The sequence below is a fragment of the Populus euphratica genome, unplaced genomic scaffold (genome assembly GCF_000495115.2).
Source record: "Populus euphratica unplaced genomic scaffold, PopEup_1.0 scaffold85.1, whole genome shotgun sequence".
NCBI lineage: Eukaryota > Viridiplantae > Streptophyta > Magnoliopsida > Malpighiales > Salicaceae > Populus > Populus euphratica.
The window spans coordinates 755,632-776,161 of record NW_011499898.1 but is presented as its reverse complement, the minus strand read 5'-3'; the positions used below and the strand labels follow the sequence as shown (position 1 = coordinate 776,161).

At 32.0% G+C, this 20,530-nt stretch overlaps 2 protein-coding genes across 8 annotated transcripts; both read left to right on the top strand.

The window, feature by feature from the left end:
- The first annotated feature begins 3,457 nt into the window (after nucleotides 1-3,457).
- LOC105132375 (RUN/FYVE domain protein) lies at nucleotides 3,458-8,074 on the top strand. Of its 5 annotated transcripts, none has more exons than XM_011035842.1 (13): nucleotides 3,458-3,555; nucleotides 3,644-3,787; nucleotides 3,873-3,983; nucleotides 4,053-4,227; nucleotides 4,372-4,428; nucleotides 5,188-5,324; nucleotides 5,421-5,480; nucleotides 5,565-5,642; nucleotides 6,121-6,197; nucleotides 6,586-6,662; nucleotides 7,427-7,494; nucleotides 7,607-7,669; nucleotides 7,844-8,074. In XM_011035842.1, the coding sequence occupies exons 1-13, from the start codon at nucleotides 3,484-3,486 to the stop codon at nucleotides 7,922-7,924; spliced, it is 1,200 nt and encodes a 399-aa protein (XP_011034144.1). In that variant the 5' UTR covers nucleotides 3,458-3,483; the 3' UTR covers nucleotides 7,925-8,074. The 5 variants fall into 5 exon arrangements, with proteins under 5 accessions (XP_011034144.1, XP_011034142.1, XP_011034143.1 ...); XM_011035840.1 differs by having other exon boundaries at nucleotides 7,586-7,669; XM_011035841.1 differs by having other exon boundaries at nucleotides 7,427-7,500.
- A 5,882-nt stretch (nucleotides 8,075-13,956) lies between these two features.
- On the top strand, nucleotides 13,957-19,693 carry LOC105132374 (uncharacterized). 3 transcript variants are annotated; one of them, XM_011035837.1, is made up of 9 exons: nucleotides 13,957-14,338; nucleotides 15,482-15,565; nucleotides 15,678-16,169; nucleotides 17,473-17,608; nucleotides 17,878-18,040; nucleotides 18,192-18,320; nucleotides 18,612-18,806; nucleotides 19,237-19,356; nucleotides 19,510-19,693. In XM_011035837.1, the coding sequence occupies exons 1-9, from the start codon at nucleotides 14,143-14,145 to the stop codon at nucleotides 19,630-19,632; spliced, it is 1,638 nt and encodes a 545-aa protein (XP_011034139.1). In that variant the 5' UTR covers nucleotides 13,957-14,142; the 3' UTR covers nucleotides 19,633-19,693. The 3 variants fall into 3 exon arrangements, with proteins under 3 accessions (XP_011034139.1, XP_011034140.1, XP_011034138.1); XM_011035838.1 differs by having other exon boundaries at nucleotides 13,958-14,338; nucleotides 15,485-15,565; nucleotides 19,237-19,359; nucleotides 19,513-19,693; XM_011035836.1 differs by having other exon boundaries at nucleotides 13,959-14,338; nucleotides 19,237-19,359; nucleotides 19,513-19,693.
- Nucleotides 19,694-20,530: the final 837 nt, after the last annotated feature.

Below are 20,530 nucleotides of genomic sequence, written 5' to 3'. Positions count from 1 at the left end.
GGGGCGTGTTTGCTTGCAGCTACATCCTTGTTCAAAGGCTTGTTTTTATTCCGGAATGAAATATATATTTACACTAACTGAAATTAATTTTATTCCAGCGCTTATTGTTATGGATTTTTTTTCCTTTTTGAATAAAGAACCCTTTCGTCGTCGGTGTTGTTATTATTATTATTAGTATTATTATTATTAAACGAGCTAAAAATAGCCTTAGCTTCGTGTGGTATCCTGCATGGTTCTCTTAAACTAATCATTCGCTTGCCAAATCAATGCGATTATAAGCTGAAAAGTTCATTGATAAGTGCTACTACTAATATAGAATATACTATGCTATTTTTGGATGGATCTTTTTCTTCTCTCTTGAAATTATTTTTTTAATTATTATTATTAAACTTGATATCTGCTACTAAAACGAATATACTAGATTATTTTTGGTTGGATATTTTTTTTCTTAGTTAAATTTTTTTGATATTATTAATAAACTTGATATAATATGTTAAATTTTAAAATTACTAACCTGACTTTTTATCTTGTTCAAATTTCAAGTTAAATTGTGTGAGAGTTACCTTGTCAACCTAGCTAGTTCAAAAAATAATAATAAAAATAAAAATAATCTAAGTAAATCTAGGTTAACATGTCAATCATTTGATCTAATTCATGAATTTTACTAAGTTTAATTAACTTTTAATTTTATCTTATGATAAAAAATATAAAAACTCATTCAAAATCAAAGAATATTAAATGATAATTTTTATAAAAAAAAATCATTGAAAACTCAATATTAAATAATAATTAAAAAAACAAATGATAAAAAAAGAGCTAATATGTGCAAGCTTAAGGCAAGACCATTTCTTTTTCTTTATAGGGGATGAATCTTTTTTTTTTAATAAAAAATAACAAACAACATGTCACTTTCTAGGCACCAACCCAAGTTCCAACCATTACTAGGAGATTGAAAAATCAAAGAAGGATTTTTTTGCTTAAAATTTTATTTTCAAGCTATTTTAATTTAAAAACACTAAAATTCTTCCTAAACTACCTAATAACCCTAGAAGAATCCAAAAAAACCTAAAAAAAAATGAATAAAAAAAAACCTTACTCAATCTTTTTTCTCCAAAGATATTTAGAGATCAAAACTATTACCATCAATTTTTTTTTCTTGATTGAAACTCACTAGTATCAAGAACAATGAGTTTAATTACCAAAAAATGTTTTAATCAATGATTTTTTCTCTCCTTATTATTTTCATGCTACTTTATCCCTCCTCTCTTATGGTTAAAAATAGAAAAATAAATAAAATAAATTTTTAGACTAAAATAAAAATTACTAGGAATTTAGGAATAAACATTATTATATTTTATATTTTAGCTTTTTATATTTTAATTTGATATTTTTATTATAATCTCAAACCTGATTTTATATAATTACGCTCTAGAGTAATTTAGTTTGAATGAAACAAAGTTCAAAAAACCAAAAAACAAGTTGAAGATTTTCATTGTTCGAGCTCTATAAGAAAATTCAAATCTTTTAATTGTAATATATATATATATATATAGGGAGAATATGAATATAGTTGTAAGCATAAATTTTTTTTAACTAAATGATAAGATTTGAGTTTATCTCACGAGTGTGTAAACTTAAATAATACACGAAATATTAAGTTAATTTTTTATTTATAACAATTTATTTCATTTATTTTTAACGAGGCTGATAAATTATGCTTGATATGTGCATAAAGTCTTTTCTTTTTTTTTTTTATTTGTAATTTAAATGCAAATCCTAAAATAATTATGTCTTGTGGAGAATTTTATTTTTTTTAAATGCCTCTCTTTTATAGCACCCACACACTTCATTGCAAAGAAAAGGTTAAAGCACCAATATTTATCAGTATAAAATATTTCTAATTTATTGCAATAAAATATTTATAATTTAAAAAAAACATAGCACTTGACCGGATTTAGAGATGATAAATTATTCCTCTCTGTGATTATTATTTTTTAATAGCAGATACGAGCAAAGAAAACAATCAAATGCAGATACATCACTCAAATTTATCGGAGCCACCTGGATAATGTAGTTCCTCTTCTTTTTCCTGAAATCATTTCATGGTTGGATTTTGCAAGGCTAAACTATCTTAAACCCAGAGCCAAAAGCGAATCAGTGCTTCAACTTCAATTCTTTTTATCTGATTATAGCTCAAATCACGACAAAAAAGCCTTTTTGCCCGGGTTTCGGTTTCTTTGTTTTTTTTTTTTTTTTTCTGGTGATCTACTTGTAAAAAATAATATTTTAATTTTTTTATTTTTTTTTAAAAAATAATCCGTATTATTAAATTTCTATCAACAGATATGGAAGCATATAAGTCATGAAAAATAATAATAATTTTTTAAAAGATTATAATTTAATATTATTATTATTTTTTTTTTTATCGTCTTTGATATATTGACATTTAAATTATTTTTTAATATTTTTTTAAAATAATTTTTATGACAATCTTAAATCTTAAATAAATAGACACAAAACCTTGCTTCCGTCGATGATCTAGCATTCCCGTGTCATGAAAATGGAAACCAGTTTGTCGATAGCTCTTGAAATGCAAAACAAGTGACAAATGATGGTTATTTAACCTAGAATCACACGGAGGATCTATCTAAGATGTCAATTGGAAACCTAATTTGCATAGGTTTCTTAAAAAATAGGTGGTTAAATTTTAATAACTTAATAGCGATCAAATTTGATTTATTTATTTAAAATTAAAATAATATTATTTTAATTAATCAAATTAACATACTTGTAATATAAATTATTGATTATATCTTCATAATTTTATTTTAGAAGATATTAAAAAATATAATAACGGTTATTTTTTAAATTATTATTTATTAAAAGATATATTAAAATAATATTTTTTTAAATTATATTTTATATCGATACATAAAAATATAAAAAAATTAATTTAAAATAAAAAATTAGAAATACTGTTCGGAATCTAATTCCCAGGACACCTTAACCATGCTCCTTGTATCAAAAGGTAATGTAATTTTTTTCATTGAAGTTACAAATTTAAAAAGATTGCAACTATGATACAAAACTATAGTTTTAAGGCATCAACAATCACCATTATTTTTTATTGCACTTTTACAAATAATTATATTTTTTAATTGCACATTTAAATTAAATATTTTAAAATAATACATTTATAAGTTATACATTTTCATTTATTTTACGAACAATCACATGTTGTTATGTTAGTGGTTAATATATTTTCACAAATTTTTATTCTATTTTATGAGTCTTCCTATTATTCTGGAGTTTCAAAAAGTTATACGGATCCCCAACTTTTGAAAAGCAAAAGGACTAGTTTACCCCTATACAACTCGGTTATTTCGGCCATTTCGGGAATATGTTCGCGCGCACCGAACCGATATCTCCAGGATTTCCATTTAAAGGGTTGATTCTAATGGCTAAGCAATTTTTGGAGGGAAAATGGAGTTGCTTAAACTGTCGAAATTCAAGCTCCAGCTCCAAGCCCTAGCTATCGAGGTTGGAGGTCTCAGGGTCAGACTTTCTTCACCTTTTCATCTCTCGGTCTCCCTTTCTCTCTCTACTCTTTGCTGATTCTTTTGAATGTAACAACATCACATAGGAGAGAGAACAGTCGGCCACTGAGCAATGCCGAAATCTAATTCAAAAACAGAAGCAAACAGATGAGGAATACCGCAGACAGTTGCAGGAATTACAATCGGAGTTGGCTTCCTCCAATGAATTGCACCAAAAGCTCCAAAGGAAGGTTCAAGAATGTTGATTTTGATTTTGATTTTCTTGGCACTTTACGTGTTTGTAGGAACCACCAACCTCCTTAGCCACTGATCTAGGTCAGTTACCTTCAAAATGATAACGCCTTGCTCGAAGACAAGCACAAAGATTTGAAAGGAACAATACAAAGCCTGCTTCAATCGAAAGAAAGTTTTGTAGATTCCTACCAGGTTCGCTTTTTTTTTTTTCAAGCTTGTGTCATGTGTTTCTTCTCTAACTGTCGAGGCATTTATGATCAGGAATTAACCTGCGAAATGAAACGTTCGATTGAAGCCGGAGATAGAAAGCTCATTGTCCTATCAGAGAAGATAAACTCTCACCTGTCTTTATTTGATTCCATAGAAAGGGAGGCTTTGTCTATCAAGCAACTTGTGGATAAAGTGCAACTCCTTGTTAGTGAAAAAGAGGGAGTAGGCACGTAACTTTCAAAACAGTTACTTATTCATGTTGAATAGATTGTATGCAATGTGTGGATTCCCGGAATGGATGGGACCGTTTGTGATGTATTGAAACTTGTATTAGTGTTAAGAGTCCTGCTAACTTGTTTGCAAATTTCAGTGGCTGGCTTACGGAGCAAGATGGACAAGGTTTCTGCTTTTGAAAATGTATTTTTTGGTAAGCCCAAGTTCTCTTTTACCTTCCCTCATTTATAGTTTTGTGTTAGATTGTATGAAAATGTAAATTAGCATCTTCTCCGACCTTGTTATTGCTGATCATCATTCAAAAGAGTAATTGCTTGTAATTATTTCTTCCCTTGGCCAAACCAGAATCTGTCTATTTCCATCTAGTTGAAGGGTAAATTTAATCAAATTGCAATTGGATAGATTTTGCTATTACAACGATTGATGGACAGTAAAACATGTTACTCATAAGATGCGTGGATTTGGGCTAAGATGTTAAGATAGATGGACTGGACAGGAAAAGAGTTCATTCGTGGTAGACTGAGATTGATACCTATTCAGGATAAGTAAAGGGAAGACTGTTTGAATTGGTTTGGCCGTATGAAAGGTCAGGTTATGGATGCATGGTTAATCAAATTGGATCAATCGAGGTCAATAATGATATGATAAATAATGATTAGTGTCATACCAGCTTGCATAAAGATTAGCTCATTACAGAACTGGATGGGAGAGATAGATCCTTGACCAGTTCAGGATTGAGGATCATTGAAAGACATTAATTGAGTTGTTTCCTGTCAATGTTAAAACAATGCCAGTTGTGATCTGAGAATGAGAATGTACCAATTGTTTGCCAGTCGTGATCTGAGAATGAGAGCTTACCAACTGTTTGGCTATTGTTTAATTCTGAATAACATAGCTTTTCAAGATCCATATATAACTTGATTGAGCTAAATTCGCCTTGCTTTTCTTGCAGAAAGGATCCGCAACTTGGAAAATAGATTAAAAGGTGACGAGGATGAGTTCCGAAGAAAGGACAGAATCATTTCAGAGCTAGAACAGCAGCTGGAAGTGGCAAAACTTAATAACAGATGTCAAACTCAAATTGAAGAGATATCCATCTAGGCATTGAGTATCTCATTGTTCTGTTTTGCTGCTTTGGGCATTTTGCTGAATATATATTGTATGAGCTTCCTTAACCAGCCTCACCTTCAGAAAACTCTATTTGCAAAGGATGCAGTAATACAGAATCTAATTTCTGAGAAAGAGGTTGAAACTGTTGGCTGCTTATGTGAATTCTACTTGTTAATGCACATTGGTTTCTGAATGCAGTTTTTAATGCTTTATAATCAGGCATTGCACTGTGAAGTGGGGGGTTTAGCAATAATATTACAGAAGATTCAGGAGACTGTTGTAAACATGAATGAAGAGGTTAGAAAAATATTTTATTTTCTTCTTCGCTATATGATTCTCTGAACTTAAAGCTATCTCTGTTTCAATCCTATTTGTAAGAAGCTTTCCAATATTATAATGATTCCGTTTAACACTTTGTTGATGATATGAAATATCTCTTGAATCCATGTGACCTACTATTATTATGGCATATGGGTGAAGTGCTAATCTAAAATCTTACCATTCCCTATAAATTTGTATTTGTAGATTCGAACTGGCAACTTTGATTGTTGTATTGTTAAAATTGTTCAGCTGCTGAACTAAACTTGTTCTAGCATGCTCATCTCTACGTCAATCTTAAGTGAAAATGTGTTTTCTGCTACAATATCTCATCTCTTTTTTATTATGCACCTTGTGATGTCTCTAAAGACTTTTTTGGATAATATTGTATTTAAATTTTGGACTCCTTTGATTTTGTGTGCTTCTTTGGTTGAAATAAACTTCAATTTTACATCAGGATAAAAGGTTATTCTCCTCGCTACTAGAGTGCCAAGGAGACTGTGATAAGGTTGTGACAAAGGAAGATACTGACAGGTAATTGAACAAGATTCTTGACAACACAAGTGCCAAGCTATGGAATAATTTTCCTTGTTGATGTAATTAGCATGCTGTATTATGGAAGCTAAGAGTGTCTTAAGTAAAAACCCAGCAAAACCTTCTTTCCCTCTGCCGAAGAACTTGACAGTGTAGATTATTTATTTGATCATCGGAGTATACCCTTCTACAGCAGAGAGTTAAAAATATGATTATAGCTTTGGACAAGTCCAGGAGGAGTCTTACTCTTTCATGAAACTTTGATGTTGTATATTGAAGTATAGAGTCCTCGTGTTGAATGCCTAAAGAATGGGATAATGCATTAAACTTATACCTCTATTTGGAAGCTATTTCTTACTTGTAACAATGTTTATGATTTCCTGACTAGGATTGAAGACTTGGTTCAAAACAGTGGAGAGCCATCTCCCAACAAAGCTTCCAGGACTGGAACAGGAGAAAATCGAGGTTTCCCCTTCCTTCTCTGTATTGTTTTCTGCTATAGGGATTGGTCATGTGGTAATTGACATGTAAAAGGAATTTCATATTGTTACCTTATTCCTAGATCTGTAAGGTATAATCTGGGCATGGATTCTGAAAGAAGATTTAACATCTGGAGAAGATAAGCTAAACTTGTTAGTATAATGGCTGAAATTGATTGCTGTCAACGCAAGGTGGTTGGTACAGGATTTGTAAATTTGTTTGAATATTGTTCTTCCTCTCACATGTTTCCTTTTCAACTACAGATACTGGCTGAATTTGGTTGGTTACTTTTATACAAGAATTAAGGAACCAACTAATATAAGTTTTTATTTTTTATGAGAGACATGTATAATTATTGAGGAAGCACCCGTTTGCTTAGTTTATTAAAACACGCACAATGAATTATTAAAAAAAAAAAAGGTCAGTCAATGTCGTTTTGCTGTTCAATGATATTTTTGTCTCTCTTTTAGTAACTCGAAGAATTGGAGCCAGCATTTGAAATTTGAAATTTTGGACACGGTATTTGAAATTTGTAATGCCAGTCTTATAATTCCCAAACGTGGAAGCTATCTGCTGTTTATATTCAAAATCCATGTGAAAGATGAACTTTGACGATTCTGTATATGTTTATGTTCTGTGAAAGGATATGCAGTGCCCGTTGAAAATAGAAATTCATGTAATTCTTTCTCACATTAATGCCTACAGCTAGCATGAATTTTACCAACATTTTCATACATTTTCACTGAAAGGTTGGGGGCATAATTCAGATGGAAACATCTTGCAAGAGGACAATCGCTCTAACTCCAGCGTGGCAGAGGCAAGTGTTTGCTAGAAAATCAATAATTTTATGGACTAGTACCAAAGTGAAACAGCAACATAATTTCTTCTTCGTGATAACACTTTGGCAGCTGACATGTTCTCCCTTGCAGTCACCTTGCTCTGAACTTCACTCTGCAGCTAATTGTCCAAGCATTTCTGTACACAATGCCAAGGTATGAAATTCTTTTCTGTGCCGCAGTAAGCTTTTAGATGCTCTTAGGCTGAGATCCATTCTAGCTGTCCCATATTGGATATACTGTTCCTCCAACCAATTATTTGCATGGAAGAAATTTGGCTGGGATCTCTGTGATAAGACAACCTCTAAATCTGGTAATGTATGTTGATAGGTTAACTGCACCGCAGTAGCACACCACTTAGATTCTGAGTGTTCAACGACCCAGGCGGAGACCTCACAAGATCCATGTTAAGCATCACGGTTTTTCATTTTAGGGTATTTGCTCTGTAAGTGCGGTTGGCTGCTTTGTGAAAGCGTGTGCCTGTGTGTTTTCGTTTGGCTGTATCTGTATCTGATTGTTTATGCTTAAAGAAACTATAAAGTCCCAAAATCATCAAAGCACGCATTGCATCCTTCCGCATACTGTGTGCTGTTATCAAGTTGTTTTCCAGTTTTATGCTTGCCACAGTTGCCTTTATTCTGAAGTTGGCCATTGAGACTGCTATTCTTTTCTGGATGTAGATAAAACCTTGTTATAAATATATTTTTTGATCCCATATGAAAAATATAATATAAATTTGGATTATAAAATTAAATTATAAGTAAAATTTTAACTAATTATATATTCATCATTTTAGTCAAATAGTAAATAACAGTAAAATATAATTAATATAAAAATGAAAATTTTAGTATGGTTATAGCGGTGTTATGTAAATCAAATATTATTAACCATACTATAAAATACCAAATAATTTGAAGTGTAGAGTAGTTAAACAGGGGAGGGGGTGCCCCAAGTCTTCTATCGATTAGAAAAGAGAGCTTGAGGTAGAATAACATAACAATTTGTTTGTGGAATTTTAGTGGAATTCCATGGGAATGTAATTCAATATTTCTACATGGGTTCATTTTGACCAGCTATTTTTCTTATACTCTCTCTCGTTATATATATATATATATATAAAAAAAAAAACCTTAGTTTAGTAAGAATTAATGTATATTTTTTACATTATCATCACTTTGTACATCCGAAAATAATTTTTATACGAATATTTTAATTTAAGTGTGGATGTTTTGTTTAAAATTTAATTAGAAAAAAAGTAATTTTAATTAAGATTAATGAAAAAAATATATAAAAAAACATAGAGCATAAAGCGTATTTGAAGCGATTTGACGTAAAAAAAGTCAGGGAGACGGGGAAGCATTCAGAACTCTGCATAGACTTTATTTTTTTAACTTTTTTCTGTTCTTGAGAGACGTGGAAGCATGCCAGCCATAATTTTTCCTTCCTTTCCCATTCAACTCTAAGACTTAAAAAGTAATTTGGTTAGACTGTAGTGAACGCAGCCCATCTTGCTTCTTTTGGGCCAGCTTTGTGGTTTCTCATTCATGACTTGTCAGGACAAGAACAAGCCGAAATGTTCAGTTCCCGAAACCATTTCACACCCTTGTCGCCGAAATAGTTAGCTCAGGTTGATCATATCTCGGCTCTCTAGAAGCTGCCTGATGCCTCGCTGCTGCCCGCCATTGTTTTGGGCTGGTGGTTGCTTGCTCCCCATGTGTGATGCGATCCCTAGAACTGTGTTTCTGACTGTAAAAGTCAACTACATGAGGCAAAGCTGTTAATGATGTACAGTCAAATATTAGATCCAACTTCTATTTACTGTTTTTAATGTTTTCTCAAGGCAAAAGCTTTTTTATAAAGCACCAAAAACCCCTGCTAGTCAATAATAGAAGACTGCAGAGCATCCCCGCCGACTTCAGTTGGGTGTTGAGCTCCGGTGCTTCTTTGATTTGGTATTACAAGATAGATTAGCCCCTTTGGTTTTCTTTTCATCTCTTCAAGTAAAGGCTAAAGAAAATTAAATGCTAATCCAAGGTACAGCAAGTTTATCGTCTATTTTGGTGCATGAGCACGTGCATGTGACCCAATATTTAGGGTTGCACGTGATTTCAGGGCAATCAATGTGCAAAAACTTGACGAGAACAGCAAGCGGGTCTACCACTTGTCATGGCAGAGGTTTAATTTGGTGTCTTGCTTAAGCGGTGACGAACCATGATGAGAGATGCAACGGGCTCATTGAACTCCCCACTGTATGAAACTACCTTATCCTTTTGGGCATGGGGAAACACGCTACTCCGGCAACATGCATGGCAAACCGCGATGATCGAGGGAGGGGAAAAATAAGGGAAAGTAAACGATTTTTTTCTTCCCTAGTTTGAAATCATCTTATCAAACCTGACCTGGTTTTTATTTGGTTTTATATTAAACTAAATTAGAAATTGACGGGGTTAAAATCGATCAAAGTAACAAATTAATTTACAGCCTCTAGCTCTGGTAGGTCAAATTAAAACTTGAGTGAAATTTATTTATTTTTTTGAAAAGATACATGTTTTAATTAAAAAAAAATCTTATTTTGGATAGAACTTATTTAACATGTTTAACCCATAATCATTGCCTTGAACTAAGTCTTGGAGTAGGTTTAGTTTTATAACTAGCTATTTGACTCGTGTTTTATTATATGTTGGATAAAACATTTTTTAGTAAAAAAATAACTATATAGGTTTTTAACGTGTTCAAAAAAATATTAATCATAAATAAATAAAATTTATGTATATATTTAATTAAATATATTAAAAATTATTCATGCCAATAAATAAAAAAATAAGATTGTTAAGGTATCTATTTGACTGGTCTCGTTATGAGTCAAATAATTTTTTCTAATATAAAAAATAAAAATGTAGGTGTTATAAACATGTTTTTTAATATTGAGTAAGAAATATAATTATGGATAAAAAAATTGATGCTTCCGTACAATAAATTAAAATAAAAATAATATATTTTAATAAAAACATGGAAGATCTCAATTTAATTTCTAATGTAATTGAAAAATAGAACAATATTACAATGGCTATGATGAAATATTATTTTTTTTAGTTTTTTTATAATATTTTTTAAGAAAAAAGTATAAAAAAAATTACAAAAATAAATTATAAATGAATGAAGACAATTAAGAAAAATAATATAAATAAATTAAGCGTAGAATGATAAATATTCAAAGTGTAAAGAATAAAAAAAACATTTTTTTTCTAAAAAAAGATAAAAAAAATAAAAAAATACAAATGAATGAAAATAATAATAAAAATGGTGATAAATAAACCAAATAATAAATAATAAATATACAAAGCATAAAGAGAAAAAAAACAAAAAAGAATTATAAATTTGACATCATTATAGTAAAAGAAATAAAATTTATAAATTTGACATCATTATAGTAAAGAATTTATAATTAGATAATCTCTACCGTGATTTATCATTTCCTTCTGGTGTGTGTATATATATTTATATAATAATTTGCTTGAAATAACCATTATTTAAATAAATATTATTTTACTTTTTATAGATCTAATCGTCCCCCAAGAGGATGTCGAGGTTCCCAATCGAAACGTGCTCCCTTGTCTAGAGAATTAGGATGAGACTGGACCCTGGTAGTGGTAGGTTATCAAATTCCAGCTATCCCTCTGCGACTCGTACAAGTAACCTTAGAATATCTTATTATAAACATGATAATGTTTTGACATCATAATGTTTTATATAAGCTGGATTTTTAATACCTTTATACGAGCTTTTTTTATTATAAATCCTTAACATAATATATTTATTTATTTATTTTATTGTGAATTTCTAATATAATATCTTTATAAAAATAATTGGATTATAAATTCTACTATCAAGAAAAGTTTGTTATAATTAAATTTTTTTTTTTAAATATCATTTTTATTTATTCAAATCTTATTTGCTAAAAAATTAATACACTTATCAAACCTGACCTGGTTTTTATTTGGTTTTATATTAAACTAAATTAGAAATTGACGGGGTTAAAATCGATCAAAGTAACAAATTAATTTACAGCCTCTAGCTCTGGTAGGTCAAATTAAAACTTGAGTGAAATTTATTTATTTTTTAAAAAAAGATACATGTTTTAATTAAAAAAAATCTTATTTTGGATAGAAGTTATTTAACATGTTTAACCCATAATCCTTGGCTTGAACTAAATCTTGGAGTACGTTTAGTTTTATAATTAGCTATTTTATTCATGTTTCATTATATGTTGAATAATTGTTTTTTAGTGAAAAGATAATTATACAGGCTTTTCTAATGTGTTCAAAAAATTATTAATTATAAATAAAAAAATTTATGTATGTATTTAATTAAATATATTAAGAATTATTCATGTCAATAAATAAAAAAATAAAATTGTGAAGGCATTTATTTGACTCATCTTGTTGTGAGTTAAATAATTTTTTTCTAATATAAAAAAATGAACATGTAAGTGTTATAAACATGTTTTTTTAATATTGAGTAAGAAATATAATTGTGGATAAAAAAATTGATGCTTATGTACAATAAATTAAAATAAAAATTATATATTTTAATAAAAATATGGAAGATCTCAATTTAATTTCTAATGTAATTGAAAAATAGAACAATATTACAATAGTTAAGATGAAATATTATTTTTTAAGAAAAAGTATACAAAAATTACAAAAAAATTTATAAAAGAATGAAGACAATTAAGAAAAATGATATAAATAAATTAAGATGATAAATATTCAAAGTGTAAAGAATAAAAAAAACATTTTTTTTCTAAAAAAGATAAAGGAAAAAAAGAAAAAAAGAAAAATAATAATAAAAATGGTGAGCAATAAACCAAATAATAAATAATAAATATACAAAGCATAAAGAGAAAAAAAAAAAGAATTATAAATTTGACATAATTATAGTAAAAGAAATAAAATTTATAAATTTGACATCATTATAGTAAAGAATTTATAATTAGATAATCTCTACCGTGATTTATCATTTCCTTCTGGTGTGTGTATATATATTTATATAATAATTTGCTTGAAATAACCATTATTTAAATAAATATTATTTTACTTTTTATAGATCTAATCGTCCCCCAAGAGGATGTCGAGGTTCCCAATCGAAACGTGCTCCCTTGTCTAGAGAATTAGGATGAGACTGGACCCTGGTAGTGGTAGGTTATCAAATTCCAGCTATCCCTCTGCGACTCGTACAAGTAACCTTAGAATATCTTATTATAAACATGATAATGTTTTGACATCATAATGTTTTATATAAGCTGGATTTTTAATACCTTTATACGAGCTTTTTTTATTATAAATCCTTAACATAATATATTTATTTATTTATTTTATTGTGAATTTCTAATATAATATCTTTATAAAAATAATTGGATTATAAATTCTACTATCAAGAAAAGTTTGTTATAATTAAATTTTTTTAAAAAAATATTATTTTTATTTATCCAAATCTTATTTGCTAAAAAATTAATACAAATCGTTATATATAAAAATTATAAAATCTTATTAATACTGCATGGAAAAATATAAAATAAAAAAACTGTTCCCTTTAAATAAAAAGAAAATAAAAAAGGCAGATATCGCAATTTTGAATAGAAAATAAAATAAAATTTCTAAAGTGAGAAAAAAAGAAATGAAAATACTTCAGGAAAATTTATTTCTCAAAAACTTTCCTACACCCCCCTTCCCTACATTGAGTATTTATCAATCCTATGATCTCATTGGTTGTTAGTATTGATGTTTGGTTTGATTAACGGGTAGCAGACCCTTTGTAATTAATTAATTCTTTCATTAATAACATTAACATTAATTGCTAATTTTATGTTAATTAATTAATAATTTAAGATAGGAAACAAGAGCACTAACCAAAGACGTATTGGTTTTGGTCTACCAACTCTTAACAAATAAATTCTCACTTTTCATGTTGGTTTCATGTTGTGATGGAGTTTTATTTTAAAGTATTTTTAATTTTTAAAATAATAAAAAGTATTAAAAAATATAATTCAATATTTTTTAAAATAAAATATATTTTTCAAACGCATAGAAAACATGAACTAGCAAACCCCCCGAGCACTCACTATCAACCCAAGACAGAGGACGGGCACACGCTGGGCTAATTATGTTCACCCACGTGGCGAAATATTTAGAACCGGATCCCAGTTCCCATAATGGACGCCTTTGCAGGCCTGTGAAACTGCCGTCACTGTTTGCCCCGTCAACTCCTGCCTTTTTCCTTAATAAAGCAATACACATTGGTTTGAGTCCAAACAGTACCATTACCTGTAATTTTATTTACTAATTCATTTAAAAGAAAAGAAATTTAATTTCTGTGGAAATAAAAGATTTTTTTGTGAATAAATAATGGTTTGGTGGTTGCTTATAATTTTTTTGTGAGTAAATAATGGTTTGGTGGTTGCTTATAATGAATGCAGTGTAGTATATAATATTTTTGGAGTTATTTCTGCCCTGTTACGGAAGAAGAAGTGATCTCCTTCCCTTCATCTCTCTTTCCTTTTCCTCTGCTGATGATGATGCCGCTGTTGCTTTTTTGATTTTTTATAGTTGAAAGCCAGAGAAGAAAATAATATGGGGGCCTGTGTGTCAGCTCCAGAGGGGTGTGCTCGTTGCAGATTGAGTTCTTCAGAAAAGATAAAGTTACGCAGGAAAGGCAAGGAACATACTACTGTCAAGAGAAGATCAGTGCCGCCATGTAGAGATGACAGTTCTGATGGCCATGCTCCTCCGCTTCGTCTCCCTTCCTCCACCAACCCCACTTTTGAAGGTCCTCCTTCTTCTATGCCAACAACAACTTCTCTTCTTTTTCACTTCTTTTTGTATTTTGGTCTCATTTACCAGCATTTCACTGCTCATTTTATTTTTGGCTAAATTGTTTTGGCGGGCTCTCTCTCTAGTGATATGATGATTTCTTCGTCGCTTGTTGCATTTTGGGTTTGGAATTTGTATTTTCGTTTTGGAGTTTGGATTATTTTAGGTAATGATGTAGGGGGTGCATGGCTGATCTCTTTGCATGAAATGTTGGCAAGTGGTCATGTTCCTTTTCCTTCCTCCCCCAGCTTTATTTAAACTTGAAGCAAGGTTTCTGGCATATGTGGAAGTAATTCCTTGTTATTTTCTATTCTGATTTCATCTTTTAGGCACTACAGATGAATGCAAGCTCAATTACCTTAGGAGATGATATATGTTTTAGGCTCTCGAGCTGAATTCAACAAGGTTTATTACCTTGGGAAATAATAGACGTTTGAAATGTGATTTTTGGTTTTCCTAATTCTTTCGGTGATCAAGAGAATGTAGTTCATGAAGAGGATATCGACAATTTGAGTGGGTTTTATTGCCTAACCCAGGAGCTGCCTTTTGCTCTCTGATCTTCTTGACATTAGAAGAAGAAGGTTGACCAATGAGTTAAGCTTGAAACTTTGGAGCTTGATTGGTGTGCCATCCCTAGTTCAGATCTTGCCCGATGATTATTTGACTACATTGCAAATTGGCAGCTTCCCAATAGACCACTCCAGTGGTTTCTTTCTGATTATTACCATGTTCTATCTCCTTTCCTGTATGAGCTTGAGCGATGACTTTTTTGAAAAATGATTTGTTCTAACACAGAATGGACATTTCCCGATTCTCATTTTTCAAAAGAAGTCATTTTTCTTACAATATGATAATATTAATATTCAAGCTTGCTCACTTTTTGATTAGTTGAACATTCATTTCTGGTATCTGGTCCAATTCATGACGCGATGTCGTTATCTTTGCTCTGAAATCATGTCTGATTGCGGACATTGTTTCCTCCTTTTACATGCTGTAGATGCTGTTATCTTTGTTCTGAAATCGTTTATGATTGTGGACATTGTCTCCTCCTTTTACTTGCTTTAGACACGTGTCTGATTTATTAGACTGCAATTTGCAGCGGGAAATATCGAGGAGCCATGGTTTGATTCAGCTTCAAAATTTGAGTCTGATTGCGATGAAGATTTTGAAAGTTTTCCAGATGGTAAAATGAGGATGCTGATTTCTACTGTGCATAAGAATTTTGGTTATCTCATTCTTCTTTTGCCGATCAATCAGAGATTTGTTTTTGCTAATTATGGATGCATCATCTACAGATGTCTTATCTCTAAATGGCTTTGAAGGTGCATCACTGTCAAGTATTGCATCTGGCAGAGTTGCCAATCATGGCGACTATAATAATGTCAATATGCAAGATTCCTCCTTCATTGATCAGATGCAGCAGGCGGGGGATTTACTTGGAAATTCCACACATGGCCCTGTTAGTAACTTCACTAAACAATCAAATATTCAGGTCCTCCATTCAGATTATGTCGATTCCCTATCCAAATCTGATGGACTTTCAAATGAAGTAAAGCAACCGGTGTTCCTTGATGAAATCACCTCTGTGGATGAAAATGCTGGTAAGGAGGAAGGATTATTAGACATCTGTGGAACTATTCCAGGCAACTGCTTACCTTGTCTCGCCTCAGCTGTTCCATCGATTGAAAAGAGAAGATCGCTAAGCTCTAGTTCACCAAGTGCAAAGAAAAAGGGTGCCTTAAAACCCCCATTCAAGTGGAAGGAAGGGAATTCTAGCAACACTTTATGTAAGTTCTGTATCTGTCCACTTTTACAGTTGCAACATTATTTTGGAGGCAAATGAAAGTAATCTTCATTCGTTCTTGTCATTAAACTTGGTGAAACTCTATTGATCATATGAGAATGTGATTGTCATCGTTATAGATTGAATTATTTAGATTTAAGCTTCTGGGATCGAGGTTGGGTTGATGATTAAGCATATTTGAACTGTTTTTTGCTACTATGTCAACTTGATTGCTCACATAAGCTGCTTAAATTTTGAAAGCATCATGGTATCAAGCTGTGTTGGATATAATAAATGACAGATGCTGTGCCCGATAATTAGCTTTCACGTGTTTGGAGTTTCCAAAATACCATTTGCTCTCTATCTCTTTGGTCATTTGTTAGTTGAACAAGTGGTGTGAATCTTAGCTCACGGAGGGAGTTCTTACCTTACATTCCATCTCACTGCTAATCTTGTTAGCAAATAGTAGTATTTTGGAGAAGTGGTCTACTTTGACACAGCCCTAATGAAATTGCTTTCTACTGCTACTTGCCAAAAGTCAAAAGTATCGTTCTATCTTTGTAAAATTTTATTCGCATCTGATACTTTTCTAGTTATTATATGATTTCTGATTTGGTTTTGGTTTAACATGGACAATACTTCCAGCTGTATTTTATCATATAAGTTTGCAAACTTGTTTCTTTCCTTGCAATTGTTTTGGTTCTTTTAAAGGAACAAAGGCATTAGTGTTGATTCAACATGGCGTCTCATGATGAGCATTACAGCTTATACATATGAGTTTATGTCACAAAAATAGTTTCTTACCATATTCCCAGTCTACTTACCTGTGTTATATGTGTAACCTGATTTGATGATATGTTGACAATTTTGTTCTACATGCTTTCAATCATTGAAAATTCACCTGACAAGTTCATTTATTTCTAAAAAATGCATTTCCATCAAACTCCAGCTTTGGGCTGTGATTTACGATTGCTTTCAATTGCTGGGATTTAGAATTTAGGATTTGATGTTAGAGGTACATTACTTGAGAAGATGCAAACTAGAACTGCAAAAAGCGTGCATATGCTATAGGCGTTTGTTTTCATGGGGAAAAAGTAAATCACTTAGTCTAGTTATGAAGCTCCCAATGCTTATTATGTGTGGTTGAGGTTTTTACCAAAGGAATTTTACAAATCGATGCCCCTTCCAGTTCATGTTAGTAGGGGCAGTGTATGGTGTAGTACATCAAAAAGCACGTTTGCCCTTTGTAAAAGTAGTGTGTACATGTAAAATTACCTCTTTATTTGTTTTGTTCTGTATGGTTTCAGTTTCTTCAAAGACGATTCTGCACAGACCACAAGCAGGGTCCCAAGTACCCTTTTGCCCAGTGGAGAAAAAAATGCTTGATTGTTGGTCGCAAATCGGGCCATGTAGTTTTAAAATTCGAGGAAAGAATTATTTCAGGTGAAGCTAAGCTGATGGAATTGAGTTGGTTTTTTTCATACACAGCTCCAAATGCATGTGTGAAAATATAATTTTAACGCAAAGATAGTAGTTACATCTTTTTTTATCAGTCAATCATTGTTTTTCATTTATTGTAGACTTGATAAAGTGTAATATCACAGTATTTACGATCCTTTGTCAATCAATATTCATTCATTTAAACTTGACAGAGTGTGATCTCACACAATTCCTACTGAAAATATCTTTTTTCTTTCTTCCCCTCGTGTCAGGGACAAGAAGAAGGAATTTGCTCCTAACTGTGCTGCATACTATCCATTTGGTGTTGATGTGTTCCTGTCTCCGCGAAAAATTGATCATATAGCTCGGTTTGTGAACCTCCCTGCTATTAACTCTGCCGGGAAGGTCCCACCTATCCTCGTTGTAAATGTTCAGGTATTTTCATTTTTTCTGTAAGCACATGGATGCAGTTATTCAGGATTTCCTGACAGTTGTGGTTAGATGAGGATGAAAATATCCTTTTCTTTTTGGGTTTCGTAGTTTGCTTGTGTTATGTATTTATGCTGACTCACTGTGGGTTCTACAGATTCCACTGTATCCTGCCGCAATTTTTCAGAGTGAAACAGATGGAGAAGGAGCAAATTTTGTTTTGTACTTTAAGCTTTCTGATAGTTACTCTAAGGAACTTCCAACCCACTTTCAAGAAAGCATCAGAGTAAGATGATCATTCTTTTTTAATATCTTATCATAAATTGCCACTTCAGAGCATTTATAAACCTCTCTGCCGCATGTTATCTATGGCAATGATGCTGAAAAAGGGAAAAAGAATGAGGCTTTTCTGCTTGTGTGCTGTTTCCTTATTTTAATTTGTCAACCTTTATAAAATGTTAATTCTAGGCATGTTGCATTCTTTTTTTGCACTGCCTTTTGTCTCATGTTTTCTTCATTATTAAATGTTTTAAATTCCTGTTCTTATTGTTTCATATCCCCATACTTCTTGAAACAGCGATTAATTGATGATGAAGTTGAAAGGGTCAAGGGTTTTCGTGTAGATACAACTATACCTTTCCGAGAAAGATTGAAGATATTGGGCCGTGTTGCAAACGTAGAAGATCTTCATTTAAGTGCTGCAGAAAGGAAGCTTATGCAGGCTTACAATGAGAAACCTGTTCTTTCACGTCCGCAACATGAGTTCTACTTGGTATGTTGTTGTCAAACAACTTATTCCGGTCTTCTAACTCCATTCTACTCGTATCCAATTTTACATTACTTTTAATTCTTGATTATCAAATACAATTTCCAGTTGTCTTTTGCTGCCTATCTTGATTTATGTCAAGGCAAAAACCATGCTGCTGGTACTTGATAGTCATTGACACCTTCATTTTCAGAAAACAAAAATGATTTATTACTGTATTCTGGTGTGTGCGGGCCATCCCTGCGCATGCCTTAGTTGCTATTCTGCTACTTTGTTTAGAAGTGGTCTTCTGTGTCAGGATGTAATACAGTCTAAGGCTTCGTTTGGTAGCATGGCCAACCACATGGTTGGCCGCGCTCCCAAAAGGGCACTAAGTAGATGGTTTTATAATTCTTTCCATCTTAAATAGCAGGGTTTCTTTTGTTCCCCTTTACAGGGACATGATTACTTCGAGATTGACATCGACATGCACAGGTTCAGTTATATCTCTAGGAAAGGTTTTGAAGCATTCCTAGACAGGCTTAAAATTTGTGTGTTGGATGTTGGACTCACAATTCAGGCAAGTGTATCTTCCTTTTTAACGAGTATCCATATATTATTTCTCAAGAATAAAAAAACTGAAAAACATTTAGATGTAGAATCTATCACCTATTTTCTATGGCGGTTTGTGGAGTTGATATTCATGAAGAGTTTGTATTCTCATTTTTACCAGGGGAACAAAGTCGAAGAGTTGCCGGAGCAGATTTTGTGTTGTATTAGATTAAACGGAATTGATTACATGAATTACCACCAGTTGTTTAGTGAAGAGCCTATTGATTCTTCAAGTGGCTGAACAATGTGAGGCTTCTGATCTGATAAAGGGTAATCTTGCAATATAACTGTTTCATTGTCTAGATGATCAGAGAGATGTATACTAATTTGGTGGAGTCATAACCAAATCAATTCAGACAATATACTTGTAGGCATGAGCTTAAACGTGCCCACAATTTTTTTGACATTCTGAAGGGAAACAATTTAAAGGAAATCTTTTCTTGAACCTTTGATGTCTTGAGGATTCTTGTAATGCCAACCCACTGGTATTCTGCCGGTGAAGTGGTTTTCCTACAACTTCAGCTTCTCTGGCGAGCTCAGATTTGCTAAAGCCTCGGCAAGTTGAATCCTAACTTACTGAAGTTCAAGTCAAATGTCTGCAATGGATATCAATTCACCCGTAGTTGTTCCTCCTTACCCTTTAACAAAATCACGGGACAAGTTGTCTACGCCACCTCTGCCATTACTGTAGAGAATAACTTACATGGTAACAATCAAGTCATGTTCAATTCCGAAACTTTTATCTTGAGATGTAGGGTGCGCCAGGCCAATGCAGTGGTGCAACGCTGAGGCGACGCTCGAGAACCCCAGCAGCAAGCTGCTGTTATGGACCCTCACCCTAGAAAAATTAATTTAATATCGTGTGGGTCATTGACCCACGTATCAGATATTAAACTGATAAGAACAGATACTACACTTGATCTTAGCCAAAAGGCCGAGAAAGGTATGCTTGAAACAGCACACATGGGCTTGCTTTTATATGGTTCCTCGTCTTGTGTCTTTGTCTTTTCTTTCGATGTGGTACAAACAAAACCAGCCATCGACGACCGCGCACGAGCTAGAGACAGACAGCAATGGCGAGCTTCCTCCACATCTCTTCTCCAATTCTCTAGTCTTGATCAAGAACCTCTCTCTCTCTC